At 45.9% G+C, this 15,861-nt stretch overlaps 1 protein-coding gene across 1 annotated transcript; it reads right to left on the bottom strand.

Moving 5' to 3' along the window:
• Positions 1-1,326: 1,326 nt before the first annotated feature.
• Positions 1,327-15,127, bottom strand: cUnh2orf76 (chromosome Un C2orf76 homolog). Its single transcript, XM_079254394.1, has 5 exons — positions 14,959-15,127; positions 14,498-14,548; positions 14,316-14,353; positions 13,143-13,224; positions 1,327-1,557 (listed from the first exon to the last, which is right to left on the bottom strand). The coding sequence occupies exons 1-5, from the start codon at positions 15,086-15,088 to the stop codon at positions 1,481-1,483; spliced, it is 378 nt and encodes a 125-aa protein (XP_079110520.1). The 5' UTR covers positions 15,089-15,127; the 3' UTR covers positions 1,327-1,480.
• Between the last annotated feature and the right edge of the window lie 734 nt (positions 15,128-15,861).

Here is a 15,861-nt window from a genome sequence, read left to right as displayed (position 1 = left end):
CTTCTGGGGTTTCTAAAACCAGTCCACTTCCAGGATTTCTAAAACCAGTCCACTTCCAGGATTTCTAAAACCAGTCCACTTCTGGGGTTTCTGAAACCAGTCCACTTCTGAGATTTCTGAAACCAGTCCACTTCTGGGGTTTCTAAAAGCAGGACTTGGCGGTAAAACGTCCCGACCTCCACACCAACTCTGACCCCGGCGTACAACAACATTTGGAGAAACGGGAAACGGCGACACCAAAGGCAGAAAATAAAAAGAAATTTGAGACATTTGTTCCAAATGAAATGTAAACTTTCCCCCAGAATGTTGGACATTAACAGCATCTGCAGAAGAAGAGAAAAAGTTCCTCCAGCACGTAAAACGTCCAGCAGTAAAATGTTCTGAAACCAAGCAGTTCTACATGTTAGAAAAGCCACATCACACAGTTAATAAGTCGTACAGAAGCTGCCGTACTAATAAAGCTCTACATGAAGACCTGCAGGTAAAAGGAGGCGGTCGCCATGACAACAGCCCATCATCAGGCTGCTCAGGTGTTTCCTCCACCTGCAGATACAGAACATGAAGTGATGGTTGGATATAAAATGCTCCCCAATGTGGCTTATCTGTCCCTGCTGGTGGACATGGAACATGGAGACTCTGGACTCCAGTCCGGCACCTTCCAAAGGGAAGGGACTGACAGGTCGGGTCCGCTCCTTTTCCCAACCCAGAGCAGAGGAACAGAACGATGTTCTCCACAGCCAGACGTGGTGTAGCGGCCATCGGGCAGATGGAGGCAGGTGGAGGTGCCTCCATGCCCAGGAGGAAACCTGTTGTACAGCTGCAGATGTGTGCAGATAGTGGAGACGCTACATAACATGCTACTAAATGGTAACGTGTCCCGTTCAGCTGCGACCAGCGCTGTTGTCCCCGACCTCCAACCATCATGTTGGAACCAAACTGCTGCCAAACGTCTAGCAGTGATGCAACACATCAGAGGTGGAGAATCCCCCCCCCCCTCTCCGACCACATCTGCAGCGCTGCAACCCAGCTGGGACACACAGGAACACCAGTATGTTCCCAGTAAATAAACTGGAGTCAGAGACGTCTCATTTATGTCCGTTCATTTTATAATCTGAAACCAAGGAATGAAGCACTTCCAGCATCATCTGGAGCATTTTGTTCCAGCGTATCTCTGGACTCCTTCATTTTCCCGCCAGCTTCTAATCTGTGGGAGTGGGCAGCGCCCCCCCTTCCTCCTCCTGTGGACCAAGATGCACTTTCTCCCTACATTTTACTGTCTGACCACTTTATTATTTCCAAACATGAATGTAAAAACTTCCCTTTACAGGCTTCAATAAAAACTTTATTCCTCATACAGCAGAACAACGTAAACATTCAGCAGAAACAGGAAATAAAACGTCTCCAGCATGAAGAGCTTCAGTCAGAAAACTATTGGTTAACGTGGAGTTGTCTGGCTTCATGGTTCCGGTCCGGTCCGGGCTCACCACACGGTTTTGGGGTCGGCTTTGAAGGAGCTATAGTCGTCCTTCTGGAAGAAAGCCACCTCCGTTTCATTCCCTGCAGAGGAAAACACACGTTGGACAGCAGAACCTCCAGCAGAACCTCCAGCAGAACCTCCAGCAGAACCTCCAGCAGAACAACCAGCAGAACAACCAGCAGAACCTCCAGCAGAACCTCCAGCAGAACAACCAGCAGAACAACCAGCAGAACCTCCAGCAGAACCTCCAGCAGAACCAGCAGAACCTCCAGCAGAACCTCCAGCAGAACCTCCAGCAGAACAACCAGCAGAACCTCCAGCAGAACCTCCAGCAGAACCACATGATCCCATCGTGGTACAGAATGTTCTGGTCCTCTCTGGAGCTGAACACTGAACCTAGATCCAAACCTAGACCTGAACATAAACCTGAACCTAGAGCTGAACCTAGATTCCGGACCGAGATCCATACCTCGACCCAAGTATAGATCTGAACCTAGACCTAAACATAAACACCAACCTAAAGCTGAACCTAGACCTAAACATAGATCCCAACCTAGAGCTGGACCTAGATTCCGGACCGAGATCCATACCTCGACCCAAGTATAGATCTGAACCTAGACCTAAACATCAATACCAACCTAAAGCTGAACCTAGACCTAAACATAGATCCCAACCTAGAGCTGGACCTAGATTCCGGACCGAGATCCATACCTCGACCCAAGTATAGATCTGAACCTAGACCTAAACATAAATACCAACCTAAAGCTGAACCTAGACCTAAACATAGATCCCAACCTAGAGCTGGACCTAGATTCCGGACCGAGATCCATACCTCGACCCAAGTATAGATCTGAACCTAGACCTAAACATAAATACCAACCTAAAGCTGAACCTAGACCTAAACATAGATCCCAACCTAGAGCTGGACCTAGATTCCGGACCGAGATCCATACCTCGACCCAAGTATAGATCTGAACCTAGACCTAAACATAAATACCAACCTAAAGCTGAACCTAGACCTAAACATAGATCCCAACCTAGAGCTGGACCTAGATTCCGAACCTAGAGCTGAACATAGATTCCGAACCTAGAGCTGAACCTAGACCTAAACATAGATCCATAGAGCTGAACCTAGATCCCAACCTAGAGCTGAACCTAGATTCCGAACCTATAGCTGAACCTAGAGCTGAACCTAGACCTAAACATAGATTCCGAACCTAGAGCTGAACCTAGATCCGAACCTAGACCTAAACATAGATCCAAACATAGAGCTGAACCTAGATCCCAACCTAGAGCTGAACCTATAGCTGAACCTAGATCCGAACCTAGACCTAAACATAGATCCCAACCTAGAGCTGAACCTAGATCCAAACCTCGACCTGAACCTAGATCCGAACCTAGATCCGAACCTAGACCTGAATCTAGATCCCAACCTAGATTCCGAACGTAGAGCTGAACCTATATCCCAACCTAGAGCTGAACCTAGAACTGAACCTAAACCTAAACATAGATCTGAACCCAGAGCTGCTTAACCTAGACCTGAACCTATATCTGAACCTAGATCTGTATCTTTTTCCGAACCTAAATCTCAACCTAGATCTGAACATAGACCTGAATCTAGATCCGAACCTAGAACTGAACCTAAACCTAAACATAGATCTGAACCCAGAGCTGCTTAACCTAGACCTGAACCTATATCTGAACCTAGATCTGTATCTTTTTCCGAACCTAAATCTCAACCTAGATCTGAACATAGTCCTGAATCTAGATCCGAACCTAGAACTGAACCTAAACCTAAACATAGATCTTAACATAGATCCGAACCTAGAGCTAAACCTAGAGCTGAACCTAGAGCTAAACATAGATCTTAACATAGATCCGAACCTAGAGCTGAACCTAGATCCCAACCTAGTGCTGAACCTAGAGCTAAACCTAGAGCTGCTTAACCTAGATCCGAACCCAGAGTGGAACCTGGACCTGGACCTAGAACTGAACCTATACCTAAACATAGATCTTCACATAGATCTGAACCTAAGGCTGGACTTAGAGCTGAACCTAGATTCCGAACCTATAGCTGAACCTAGATTCCGAACATAGACCTGAATCTAGATCCCAACCTAGTGCTGAACCTAGAGCTAAACCTAGAGCTGAACCTAAACCTAAACATAGATCTGAACCTAGAGCTGAACGTTGATCCTAACCTAGATCTTAACATAGATCTGAACCTAGAGCCGCTGAATCTAGACCTGAACATAGATCTGAACCTAGATCTGTATCTAGATCCGAACCTAGATCTGAACCTAAGGCTGGACCTAGACCCGAACCTAGATCTGAACATAGACCTGAACCTAGATCCGAACCTAGAGCTTAACCTAGATCCGAACCTAGACTCCGAACCTAGACTCCGAACCTAGAACTGAACCTAAACCTAAACATAGATCTGAACCTAGAGCTGCTTAACCTAGACCTGAACCTATATCTGAACCTAGATCTGTATCTATTTCCGAACCTAAATCTCAACCTAGATCTGAACATAGACCTGAATCTAGATCCGAACCTAGAACTGAACCTAAACCTAAACATAGATCTTAACATGAACCATGAACCTAAGGCTGGACCTATCGCTGAACCTACACTTGAACCTAGGGCTGAACCTAGATCCTAACCTAGTGCTGAACCTAGAGCTAAACCTAGAGCTGCTGAACCTAGATCCGATCCTAGAGCTGAACCTACATTCCGAACCTAGAGCTGAACCTAAAGCTGAACCTACATTCCGAACCTAGAGCTGAACCTAGATCCGATCCTAAAGCTCAACCTAGATCCGAACCTAGACCTGAACCTAGGGCTGAACCTAGATCCTAACCTAGTGCTGAACCTAGAGCTGCTGAACCTAGATCCGAACCTAGACCTGAACCTAAAGCTGAACCTACATTCCGAACCTAGAGCTGAACCTAGATCCGAACCTAGATTTGAAGCTAGATCCAAACCTAGAGCTGAACCTAGATTCCGAACGTAGAGCTGAACCTATATCCAAACAGAGCTGAACCTAGATTCCGAACGTAGAGCTGAACCTATATCCAAACAGAGCTGAACCTAGATTCCGAACGTAGAGCTGAACCTATATCCAAACAGAGCTGAACCTAGATTCCGAACCTAGACCTGAATCTAGATCCAAACAGAGCTGAACCTAGATTCCGAACGTAGAGTTGAACCTAGACCTAAACACAGATCCCAACCTAGAGCTGAACCTAGACCTAATCATAGATCCGAACCTAGAACTAAACATAAATCTGAACCTAAGGCTAGACCTAGAGCTGAACCTAGAGCCGAACCTAGAGCAGAAAACTAGACCTGAACCCAGATTCCGAACCTAGAGCTGAACCTAGAGCTAAACCTAGAGCTGCTTAACCTAGATCCGAACCCAGAGTGGAACCTGGACCTAGAACTGAACCTATACCTAAACATAGATCTTCACATAGATCTGAACCTAAGGCTGGACCTATCGCTGAACCTAGAGCTGAACCTACACTTGAACCTAGGGCTGAACCTAGATCCTAACCTAGTGCTGAACCTAGATCCCAACCTAGCGCTGAACCTAGAGCTAAACCTAGAGCTGCTGAACCTAGATCCGATCCTAGAGCTGAACCTACATTCCGAACCTAGAGCTGAACCTAAAGCTGAACCTACATTCCGAACCTAGAGCTGAACCTAGATCCGATCCTAAAGCTCAACCTAGATCCGAACCTAGACCTGAACCTAGGGCTGAACCTAGATCCTAACCTAGTGCTGAACCTAGAGCTGCTGAACCTAGATCCGAACCTAGACCTGAACCTAAAGCTGAACCTACATTCCGAACCTAGAGCTGAACCTAGATCCGAACCTAGATTTGAAGCTAGATCCAAACCTAGAGCTGAACCTAGAGCTGAACCTAGATCCTAACCTAGTGCTAAACCTAGATCCCAACCTAGTGCTGAACCTAGAGCTAAACCTAGAGCTGCTGAACCTACACTCCGAACCTAAAGCTGAACCTACATTCCGAACCTAGACCTGAACCTAGGGCTGAACCTAGATCCTAACCTAGTGCTAAACCTAGATCCCAACCTAGTGCTGAACCTAGAGCTAAACCTAGAGCTGCTGAACCTACACTAGCTGAACCTAAACCTGAACATAGATCTGAACCTAGATCAGTATCTAGATCCGAACTTAGACCTAAACATGGATCCGAATCTAGAACTGAACCTACACTTGAACCTAGGGCTGAACCTAGATCCTAACCTAGTGCTGAACCTAGAGCTGCTGAACCTAGATCCGAACCTATACCTGAACCTAAAGCTGAACCTACATTCCGAACCTAGAGCTGAACCTAGATTCCGAACGTAGAGCTGAACCTATATCCAAACAGAGCTGAACCTAGATTCCGAACGTAGAGCTGAACCTATATCCAAACAGAGCTGAACCTAGATTCCGAACCTAGACCTGAATCTAGATCCAAACCTAGAGCTGAACCTAGATTCCGAACGTAGAGTTGAACCTAGACCTAAACACAGATCCCAACCTAGAGCTGAACCTAGACCTAATCATAGATCCGAACCTAGAACTAAACATAAATCTGAACCTAAGGCTAGACCTAGAGCTGAACCTAGAGCCGAACCTAGAGCAGAAAACTAGACCTGAACCCAGATTCCGAACCTAGAGCTGAACCTAGAGCTAAACCTAGAGCTGCTTAACCTTGATTCGGACCCAGAGTGGAACCTGGACCTGGACCTAGAACTGAACCTATACCTAAACATAGATCTTCACATAGATCTGAACCTAAGGCTGGACTTAGAGCTGAACCTAGATTCCGAACCTAGAGCTCAACCTAGATCCGAACCTACACCTGAACCTAGATCCAAACATAGAGCTAATCCTGCTGAACCTAGACCTGAACCTAGATCCGAACCTACACCTAAACCTAAAGCAGAACCTACATTCCGAACCTAGAGCTAAACCTAGACCTAAACATAGATCTGAACCCAGAGCTGCTGAACCTAGACCTGAACATAGATCTGAATCTAGAGCTAAACCTTGAGCTAAACCTAGACCTGAACGTTGATCCGAACCTAGATCTGAACATAGACCTGAACCTAGATCCGAACCTAGATCTGAACATAGAGCTGAACCTAGAGCTGCTTAACCTAGATCCGAACCTAGAGCTGAACCTATAGCTGAACCTAGATCTGAACCTAGTGCTGAACCTAGAGCTGAACCTAGAGCTGCTGAACCTAGATCCGAACCTAGACCTAAACATAGATCCGAACCTAGAACTGAACCTAAACCTAAACATAGATCTTAACATAGATCTGAACCTAAGGCTGGACCTAGACCTAAACAGATCCCAACCTAGAGCTGGACCTAGATTCCGAACCCAGAGCTGAACCTAGATTCCGAACCTAGAGCTGAACCTAGATCCGAAACTAGAGCTGAACCTAGACCTGAACCTAAAGCTGAACCTACATTCCGAACCTAGCGCTGAACCTAGATCCAAACATAGATTTGAAGCTAGACCTGCTGAACCTAGACCTGCACCTAGATAAGGACCTAGACCTGAACCTAGATCCGAAACTAGACCTAAACCTAAAGCAGAACCTACATTCCGAACCTAGAGTTGAACCTAGAACTGAACCTAGACCTAAACATAGATCTGAACCCAGAGCTAAACCTAGACCTAGACCTGAACATTGTTGAGCTGAGCTGCAGGCCACGCCCTCTCTGCCTGAGTGCATCAGGTCTGGGTGTGTCTCCCAGCCTGGAGGCAGCAGTTGAGTGCACCAGGTGGAAGCGATCGGGAAATTAGTTGGAGTTTGGAGGCACTCACTCACAGACAGTGAGGAGCAAACAGTGTGTGAAAGAATGGTTGAAAACTCTGGACTTGGAAAAAGAAGACTGCAGGTTTAAAGCTTGACTCAAAGAAGGAAGAAGGAGCCGGTGAGCTTTTAAATGTGCTATGTGTTTTGCAGCTTGAACTATGGGTAATCATGTGATTAGATTAGGGTTAAAATGTAATGTATTTAAAAAAAGTCACGTGATTAAAAAGCAAGTTAAAATATCACATATTTAATATCACATGGGTAAAAGTACAGTTAAAAATGTGGTGTATTTTAAAAAGGTTAAGCTAAAAGTAATTTGGTCATTGTGATTTTTGTGCATGAATGGGAGTTAAAAGCTGCTTAGGTTTGTAGGGTTAAAATTGAGCAATGCTTTAAACTGTATTTAATTTATTTTGGGTGCTTTAAATATGGGTTTTCTTTACTTATTTTCAAGTTTAATTTTTGATAATTTAAAAATTAAATTAAATTAAAATTAAATATTTGATTTTGATTGGATTTCGATGCTGGTTGATTATGGTTTCTTTGGGTATATTTTTTGAACTTCTGTTTGTGTTTGTATTTTAAGGTTTTTCACCTGGTTTGGCCTCGATGACTTTCAAAATAAAAGAAAGAAAAGAAAGAAAGCTGGTCTTGGTCATTGAGTGGATTCCAGTTATATTCTTCTGAAGCAAGCTGCCTTTCAAGTGGGGAAGCTGCAGGGTAAACCTCGCAAGAGTGAGGGGCACTTGACAGTGAAAAACCGCCAGTGAAGACTGGAACAGAGAATCCTGAACGGCAACCAGCCAGGCTTGGAAGTCCAGAGGCCTGGTGACACACTGAGCATCACCTTACCCAATCCCGCTGGACAAGAGGATGGCTGACTCAAAGTCATTGGAGCAGCTTAAAGCCAATAGGACGTCTGCAAAGCGGCAATTCTCCCGGCTGGCCAACAACATTGCCCGGATGCATGCCATAATGCCAGAAGAGGAACTCAGAGACTGCTTCAAAAAGCTCATAATTGAGGCCAACAAAGTCATGGAAGCCAATGATGATGTGGAGGCCCAGTACCTTGCAGAGGCGGAGCTGGATGCGGATCCTGAAGAAGTTACTGGGTTGAGCGAGCAGCAAAAGGCCGATATTGGGAAAACTGCAAATGAGTGTGAGATGAAACTGAAAGAGCTGAAAGACCTCATCCAGAAGACACTCTGGGCCAGCTTCGGAGAAGAGGAACTGACAATGGCGGTAAAGGCTGCAGAGGAGAAAGTAGAGAGTGTGATGTCCTTTGAACCTGGTGGAAATAAAGAGGCCTTTGACTTCATGTTCAACTACATGGAAAGATTGGTTAAGAGGGCAAAAGAGCTGCACACACAGTGGAAGTGTTGGGCCCCGCCTGCTGAGCAGAAAGACTTGCAGCTACGCGTGCGAGGGCTTGAGCAGATCATTCCCAAGTTAATGTCCAGAAAAGCAGAGTTCATTGAAGCAAAAGCTAAAGAAGACACTGAAAGAGCTGTGAGTGCAGCTTCCATCAGCTACCCAGCATCAGCCATTAGACTGAAGCCAACCTCCCTCCCCAAGTTTACTGGCATAAGGCGAGACTTTCATCGCTGGAAAAGAGACTGGGAGGCCCTTCAGAGGCAAGGAGAACCCACTGGATCAAAAGAAGTCAAAAAGTTCCAGCTTCTTGACAGTTTGGATGAGGAAATAATGAGGGATTTTCGATTAATGACCTACAATACATCAGACGACATCTTTCGTGTCCTGGAGAATAGGTTTGGAAACCAAACTGCAATTGCCATTGAGATTGTTGAGGAGCTCCAGAGACTTCCAGCTGTCAAAAGTCACCAGCCCAAGAAAATTGTTGAGCTCATCCAAGCTGTTGAGAAAGCCCTTGAAGACCTGAGTGACCTTGGTGACACTGGCGCTTTAAAGAACCCTCTGGTGACAAAGTCAATTGAAAGCAAGCTTCCTGATGCGTTGAAGAAAGAGTGGCTTCTCTATTCAGCTGGGAGGATCAGTGCTGAACCAGAGAAGCGCTTTGACAGTCTTCTGGCCTTCCTCAAGAGTCAAGAGAGCATCTATGAACAGCTGGACCAATTGAGGGATGAAGAGCTGCCAAGGAAAGAAATCCGACCTGAGCAAAGGCAAGCCAGAACCAGAGCCTTAAACCAGTCGAGTAGCTATCTCTCAGGGTGTGTCGTCTGTGGGGACATCAAGCATAAGAAAAAGCTGTACTTCTGCAAAAAGTTCCGTGTGCTCAAGCTCACAGAGAAGAAGGATGCAGTACGGAAACTGGGAGCCTGCTGGAAATGTCTGGAGGTCCACGGTGATGATAATCACTGCAAAACTTCATTCCTCTGCAAAGATCCTGAGTGTGAGGACAAGAGAGCCACAGACCACCATTACTATCTGTGTCCCAATGCTGAAGCATCCAGAGGCAGCACGACCCAGAGAAGGAGCAAAGGCAGCTTAGTGGGAGGTGGCAACAAGAGGAATTACACCGAGGCCCAGGAAGAATTCTTCAGAAAACTCTCACCTGAATTAGCCCAACAATGCCGGGACGCATTTTCCAACACAGCAGCGAGCACCTCCCACGTTGCAAAGAGTCACTCAAGTCTTCTGGCAGAGAGCGGCCTAGCGGAGTGGCCTGTCATCATGATGCTTTTGGAGGTAACAGCTAATGCTGGACAAAAGATTGGGACCCTGATCGACCTAGCTTCTGACACCAATTATATCACTCATGAGGCAGCAGGTCAGCTCAATCTCAGAAGTGAAGACATCACGCTTGTGGTCCATGGTGTAGGAGGCATGAAAGTCTTCATCAAAACAAAGCGGTACCTCCTGAAAATCCGTGTCAGCACCTCAAGAGGCACTTTCAGGTCCCACCAGCTGGTTTGCTATGGCCTAGACAACATCGCAGACATCCACAGACATGTGTCGCCCAAAAAACTGCAAGAGTTCTTCCCAGGCGTCCCACTCAGTGACCTAGTAAGGCCAAGAGAGATCCACCTCCTTGTAAGTCACAAGGAGGGTCAGCTGGCTCCACAGAAGATCCGCACAGTGGGGGATCTTGTGCTGTGGGATGGACCAATGGGAAAGACAGTTGCTGGCACCCATCCTGAGTTGTTTGAGGAGGTCACTGTATCAGCCCACACATCGAGAACACACTTTGCAAGGTCTATGAGAACTGCTGCTGTGAAGTATGAAGAACACACCTGATCTGAACCTAGAGCTAAACCTAAAGCAGAACCTACATTCCGAACCTAGAGTTGAACCTAGAACTGAACCTAGATCTGAACCCAGAGCTAAACCTAGACCTGAACATAGATCTGAACCTAGAGCTAAACCTAGAACTGAACCTAGAGCTGAACCTACATTCCGAACGTAGAGCTCAACCTAGATCCGAACCTAGACCTAAACCTAAAGCTGAACCTACATTCCGAACCTAGAGCTGAACCGAGATCCCAACCTAGATCCGAACCTAGAGCTGAACCTAGAGCTGAAACTAGAACCTGAACCTAGAGCTGAACCTAGAGCTGAACTTAGATCCGAACCTAGAGCTGAACCTAGAGCTGCTGAACCTAGATCCGAACCTAGATCTAAACCTAGACATGAACCTAGATCCGAAGCTTGGGCTGAACATAGATCTGAACATAGATCTGAACATAGAGCTGAACCTAGACCTGAACCTAGATCTGAACATAGACCTAAACCTAGATCTGAACCTAGAGCCGAACCTAGATCCAAACCTAGAGCTGAACCTAGATCAGTACCTAGAACTGAACCTAGAACTGAACCTAGACCTGAACTTAGATCCGAACCTAGAGCTGAATCTAGAACTGAACCTACAGCTGCTGAACATAGATCTGAACCTAGATCTGAACATAGAGCTGAACCTAGACCTGAACCTAGAGCTGAACTTAGATCCGAACCTAGAGCTGAACCTAGAGCTGAAACTAGAACTGAACCTAGACCTGAACCTAGAGCTGCTGAACATAGATCTGAACCTAGATCTAAACCTAGACATGAACCTAGATCCGAAACTTGGGCTGAACATAGATCTGAACATAGAGCTGAACCTAGACCTGAACCTAGAGCTGAACTTAGATCCGAACCTAGAGCTGAACATAGATCTGAACCTAGAGGTAAACCTAGACCTTAACGTTGATCTTAACATAGATCTGAACCTAGATCCGAAACTTGGGCTGAACATAGATCTGAACATAGAGCTGAACCTAAGGCTGGACCTAGACCTGAACCTAGATCTGAACATAGACCTGAACCTAGATCCGAACCTAGAGCTGAACCTAGAGCTGAACCTAGATCTGAACATAGACCTACACCTAGATCTGAACCTAGATCTGTATCTAGATCCGAACCTAGATCCAAACCTAGAGCTGAACCTAGATCAGTACCTAGAGCTGAACCTAGAACTGAACCTAGACCTGAACTTAGATCCGAACCTAGAGCTGAACCTACAGCTGCTGAACCTAGACCTGAACATAGAGCTGAACCTAGATCTGAACATAGAGCTGAACCTAGACCTGAACCTAGAGCTGAACCTAGAGCTGAACCTAGATCTGAACATAGACCTAAACCTAGATCTGAACCTAGATCTGTATCTAGATCCGAACCTAGATCCAAACCTAGATCAGTACCTAGAGCTGAACCTAGAACTGAACCTAGACCTGAACTTAGATCCGAACCTAGAGCTGAACCTAGAACTGAACCTACAGCTGCTGAACCTAGACCTGAACATAGATCTGAACCTAGATCTGAACATAGAGCTGAACCTAGACCTGAACCTAGAGCTGAACTTAGATCCGAACCTAGAGCTGAACCTAGAGCTGAAACTAGAACTGAACCTAGAGCTGCTGAACCTAGACCTGAACATAGATCTGAACCTAGATCCGAACCTAGATCTAAACCTAGACATGAACCTAGATCCGAAACTTGGGCTGAACATAGATCTGAACATAGAGCTGAACCTAGACCTGAACCTAGAGCTGAACTTAGATCCGAACCTAGAGCTGAACCTAGAACTGAAAATAGATCTGAACCTAGAGGTAAACCTAGACCTTAACGTTGATCTTAACATAGATCTGAACCTAGAGCCGCTGAACCTAGACCTGAACCTAGACCTGTATCTAGATCTGAACCTAGATCTGAACCTAAGGCTGGACCTAGACCTGAACCTAGATCTGAACATAGACCTGAACCTAGATCCGAACCTAGAGCTGAACCTAGAGCTGCTTAACCTAGATCCGAACCTAGAGCTGAACCTAGAACTGAACCTAAACCTAAACATAGATCTGAACCTAGAGCTAAACCTAGACCTGAATGTAGATCCTAACCTAGATCTTAACTTACATCTGAACCTAGACCTGAACACAGATCTGAACCTAGATCTGTATCTAGATCCGAACCTAAATCTTAACCTAGATCTGAACATAGAGCTGAACCTAGAGCTAGAGCTAAAACCTAGATCTGAACCTAGACCCAAACCTAGAGCTGAACTTAGACCTGAACCTAGAGCTAAACATAGATCTGAACCTAACCCTTACCTGCTGGTCATGTCAGTTGGGGTTAAATGACTACATGACATCACCACCCTGCAGGAATTGGCGGCTCCTACCTGTTGGCTTATCTAAGTCCTGGTGTGTGTGATTGTTCAGTCACATCCATCTTTGTTCAGACTGATGCAGGTCATTACCTGCCGCCCCACAGACCTCAGATCAGTCCAACCGCTCCGTGTATCACCTGAGACATGAAGAATAAAAACCAAACACTGATGAGAACAGCAGAAAGCAGTTTCTCACCGACTCCAGCAGCTCTCAGGGTTTGGCCGTCTTGCAGAATCAGCTTGTCATCATCCTCTAAACTCATCACCAGCTCATTAGTCTGAGAAAGGACAGAAACAGAAGACCTTCAGGATGGATTCTCCTGGGATTTCCTGGATTCTCCTGGGATTTCCTGGATTCTCCTGGGATTTCCTGGATTCTCCTGGGTCAATAACCAGGTGTGACTACAGAATATGTGATGCGTGACACGTGGTTAGCAGAAAATGTGACCACCACTGAGCTCACCACATTCGTCTGAACTGGGGGTGTCCAGCTCCGATCCTCCAGTCCTGCAGGTTTTCCATGTATCCCGGCTCCAACACACCTGACTCAAATCAATGTGCCACTGAGCAGAACTTCATTGGCTGTTGAATCCATTTATTTATGCTAGGCATGTTGGAGCAGGGACACAGAGAAGACCTGCCGGACGGCGGCCCTCAGGGACCAGCTGGATACTTCAGAGCTGGTTAAATAAAGCCAGCAGTGATGGGAAGGCAGGACTTTACTCTCAGAAGCAGAAATTTGAAACCCCGACAACTGAGACATTCTTCAACTTCATGGGAAATTTGTACCCGATTGTGAATCTGATGCAACAACACACAGAGGCGCTTCTCCTGGTTTAAATGGGAACAGGTTGGTAACACGACAGAGGACATATGACTTCTACTCTTTTCAGCCACAAGCAGTCGTTCTGACCGCAACTTGCAATTTTCACAGTTAAAAGAGCCGGCACAAGGATTTAGGAATATTCGACTTTTTTTTTAACTGGTGTCCATTATCACTTTTTAACGGACACCCTGCAGCCAATCAGACTCGAGTATTCATCTGGACGTGGTATAACAGACCACCAAGCTCTCCAATCTGAAACAAACTGGATCTACAGCCTTTGAAGATCCTCCATCTGCAATGTAGAATATCGACCAAAGATTCAGAGGCCCAGAGGGAATCTCTGTATGCTGGGACCAGGCTGGATGCAGGTTAAAGCTCCATCATATGTGAAGAGGATCCAGAAACACGCAGTCTTCTCTGGACCAAAGCTCATTTAAAATGTTCTGAGTGGAAACCTGGATGAAGATGTGGAATAGTTTGTGGACAGCATGGACGGCGTGTCCTGCAGACTAAAGAGGAGAGGGAGCATCCAGCAGATGATACCTTTGCTCCATGAGCTTGATGGATAATCTTCATGGTGTCTGTAAACACAGGGAAGCAGCAGAGTTTTTAAGAGCAGAAATCATCTCATGACTCAGTTTGACTGCATGGAGAATGTTTCTGTTGTCTTTCTGACCCAACTGGAAGCATCTCTCTGACGCAGCAACACAACCACACACACATACCGTAAGCATATTTCCTGAAAGGAAGAGGAAGTTCTGTCCTGGAAGCGATATCTGCAAGAAGAGTTCAGGTTCAGTAAAACGTTTCCTCACAGCCAGCATGTCTCTCAGGAGACCAGCGTCGTCCTACAGAAGCCTAGAGGACCATTTCAGGAGCTGATGAAGTGAGATGTGGTCAGATTTCAGCCGATCTGACTGTTTTCAGCTCAGTTGTTTTTAGATGCGAAACATCAGCACTGCTGCTGATCCAGGGAACTTTTAGGATCTTTCCAAACTGTGTGGGATCACATCCAGCCTGATGGAAACTAAACCCTAAATATGATCAAATAAATTCACTGTGAGAGACTAAGTCCTTGTGCTGGTCTGACTGCAGACTTCACACTAAAATCTGGCTCCATTTGGACCAAAACTCGGACAGATGGGGGTCTGACTGGACGTCCCAGCACGGTGTTGCGTTCACTGACCGTCTCTGACGAGCTGCATGAAGTCCTGCACTGTCTGGTCCAGACTGACTCCGCGCAGAACAACAGGTTTAAAGTTTCTGTGTTGGAAGGACCTCACCAGACGGACCGTGACCACAGCTTCAGCAGCCATGTTGGTTCCTCCACCCCGCAGTACGAGCTGCCACCAAGGTTCGGTACCACGATCACAGATCACTGCTTCAGACCCGAAAAGTCGAGCACAGATCTCCTGCTTCAGACCCAAAGAGTCCATAGATATGGCAAGCCAAAGTGGTCAAAAATCGCCACTTAATTAACGCGTTTGCATTACAACGCCGTAAAATTCGCCGTTTTCTTCACATAACGCCGCATAAAGCGCCGTTTTTTTATGACTAAACCGCCGTAAAATACGCCGTTTCGATAAACGCCGTAAAATACGACGTTCTGTACCGTTCCTGAACGCCGCTTTATGCGGCGTTCAATGTACGCGTGTAAAAAACGCCGTTTTTTTAAATATTATATTTATCCCAGCCCCCTTTCTGAACTGCCACTGAAATTAAACCGCAATCATCCAATCAATATAGACTAAGAGCAGACATCGCCAGTTCATCACAGAGTTCCTTTGCTGCACGAGTCTTTTCGATGAGCCCATTCTGGTGTTTGTTGGGTGTCTGCTTATGTACTCATATCTGCTGCTTAATTTAAATGCACTGCCAGGAGACACGCTCACATGTAGATTAAAAAAGACACTATTTTATTATTATCATTTAAATATATTGCTTAGCCTACTTCGTATTAGTATTTAGCCTACTTCGTATTTGTGGCTTAGAGAACATCACCAAAATGCGCAATAATTAGAAAAAAAACTACCCGTGTGTGCGCATGTCTCTCACCTATATTAATTATTAATTACCATCTAATTTCTAT

Source organism: Telmatherina bonti (assembly GCF_933228915.1).
Source record: "Telmatherina bonti genome assembly, chromosome: 15".
NCBI classification, from domain to species: domain Eukaryota; kingdom Metazoa; phylum Chordata; class Actinopteri; order Atheriniformes; family Telmatherinidae; genus Telmatherina; species Telmatherina bonti.
Note: the sequence above shows the minus strand (reverse complement) of the source record. Positions and strands in the feature narration are given on the sequence as shown.

Coding starts and splice junctions, on each gene's coding strand:
- cUnh2orf76 (XM_079254394.1), bottom strand. CDS start 15,088: ATGGCTGCTGAAGCTGTGGTCACGGTCCGTCTGGTGAGGTCCTTCCAA. Junction 14,354..14,497: donor TTTCAGGAAATATGCTTACG/GTATGTGTGTGT, acceptor CTGTGTTTACAG/ACACCATGAAGATTATCCAT. Junction 1,558..13,142: donor CCTGAGAGCTGCTGGAGTCG/GTGAGAAACTGC, acceptor TTTCCTCTGCAG/GGAATGAAACGGAGGTGGCT.